Below are 1,819 nucleotides of genomic sequence, written 5' to 3'. Positions count from 1 at the left end.
CAATTCCTTCAACCGCAAGCGAGACTTGAATCCGTTTTGACACTAGATCTGCTCTGATATCAATTGTAGAGCCCCAATTCAGTGATCCAAACCAGTGATCAAAACAAATACAAACAAGAAATGAGTAGAAGAAGAAGATGATCAAGCAATGCACACATCTATTAGCAAAAACGTCTGGTACACCTAGAGTATCACACACTATAACCGTAAACACTTATGATACGTCACTTTACTCTAACACATTATATAGGGACAGACTAGCCATGAACGGGGTTTATGGCCATACATACATTTGCGGCCATAAAATAGTTCACGGCCGTGAACACCAACTCAACTGTAAACACACACAAACACACATATTACAAGATCAAGACCCTATAAGACTTATATAGATGATTGCCTAGCCCAAACCACAAATCTATAATTTATCAAGTATCCTAATCATTGCTATGTTCTGGATAAAGTGGTATATGGTCTCAAATAAGCATTGAGGGCACGGTATGAAACTCTGACCCGATTTCTTAAGCAGTCTAAATTTTAACAAGGTACTGTTGATCCTACCTTCTTTCATAAGAAGGAGGGTAATCATCTGATGATTGTTCAAATTTACGTTGATTACATTATTTTTAGATCTACTAATCCCAACTTAACAGCTGAATTCCGAAAGCTAATGGAAACTAACTTGGAAATGTGTTCAATGAGTAAGATTAACTTTTTCCTTAGATTGAATATAAGGCAGAGTTCAGAAGGTATTATCATCAATCAAGAAGCCTTTACAAAGACCTTATTGGCGAAATTCGAAATGGTGGGTGATTCTAAAGTCAAAGTTCCAATGGCGTTCGGAACAAAACTCACACCTTCTCTTGATAAACCAGCAACTGATATGTCATTGTATCATCAAATGATTGCTCTTTGTTATACTTAACTTCCAGGCGTGCCAATATTATGTTTGTCGTGTGTTATTGTGCCAGATTTCAAGCCAACCCTCGAGAACTTCACATGTTGGCAGTCAAGAACATCTTTCAGTATCTGAAGCAAACTACTTCTCTTGGACTATGGTATCCATCAAATTTAGGATTCTGTGTGCAAGCATATTTTGATGTTGACCTAGGTGGATGTGGACTTGATCGGAAAAGTACATCAGGGGGATGTCAGCGTCTGGATGAAAAACTTGTTAGTTGGCAATCTAAGAAACTAACATGTATATATTTGTCAACTGTGGAAGCTGAATATATAGCAACTGCATAATGTACATCCCAAGTTGTATGGATTCAGAACCAACTTAGGGATTATGGTACTAATATGAAGAGAATCCCTCTATATTGTGATTCCAAAAGTGCTGTCAGAATCTGCCATAATACCGTGCAACACTCAAAGACGATACACATTGCACTGCTATACCACTTCATAATGGTTCATGTCGAGGATGGTAATGTTGAAATTCATTTTGTAACACATGGTTCTAGGTATGTATTTAAATTCAAGTATTTTAGTATTCTACTCTGGGACTTGGCGAGTTGGAGGCCCAACTCGTCGAGTAGAATCGACATTATACGGGGGTTTGAGTGATCTACTCGACGAGTCGTGGGACCGACTCGACGAGTAGGAGTTGTCTGGACAAAACCCTAATATTTAGGGTTTGCATCCTATTTAAACACTTTATCTCGTCCCAACCCAACCTCCATCGCCCCTCCCAACTCAGAGAAACCCTAGATTGAAACCCTAACGTTGTTTGAGTGATCTTGAGCCATTTTGTGTGTTTTGTGGTGGTTTGAAGTTTGAAGAAGAGAAGGAAGCTTGGAAGATCAAGAGAAGACTA

General features: G+C 38.8%; 1 protein-coding gene across 1 annotated transcript; it reads left to right on the top strand.

Annotated features, from left to right (window-relative positions):
* Positions 1-802: 802 nt before the first annotated feature.
* On the top strand, positions 803-1,248 carry LOC111894447 (secreted RxLR effector protein 161-like). Its single transcript, XM_023890528.1, has 2 exons — positions 803-891; positions 933-1,248. Exons 1-2 carry the CDS (start codon positions 803-805, stop codon positions 1,246-1,248), a joined length of 405 nt encoding a protein of 134 aa, XP_023746296.1.
* Positions 1,249-1,819: the final 571 nt, after the last annotated feature.

The sequence above is a fragment of the Lactuca sativa genome, chromosome 4 (genome assembly GCF_002870075.4).
Source record: "Lactuca sativa cultivar Salinas chromosome 4, Lsat_Salinas_v11, whole genome shotgun sequence".
Taxonomy (NCBI): Eukaryota; Viridiplantae; Streptophyta; class Magnoliopsida; order Asterales; family Asteraceae; genus Lactuca; species Lactuca sativa.
This window is presented reverse-complemented; position numbering and strand designations above follow the sequence as displayed.

What these genes read in the sequence shown, in the direction of transcription:
- LOC111894447 (XM_023890528.1), top strand. Translation starts at nt 803, where the DNA reads ATGGTGGGTGATTCTAAAGTCAAAGTTCCAATGGCGTTCGGAACAAAA. An exon ending in CCAGCAACTGATATGTCATT is followed by an intron (nt 892 to 932) that starts GTATCATCAAAT and finishes CTTAACTTCCAG; the next exon opens with GCGTGCCAATATTATGTTTG.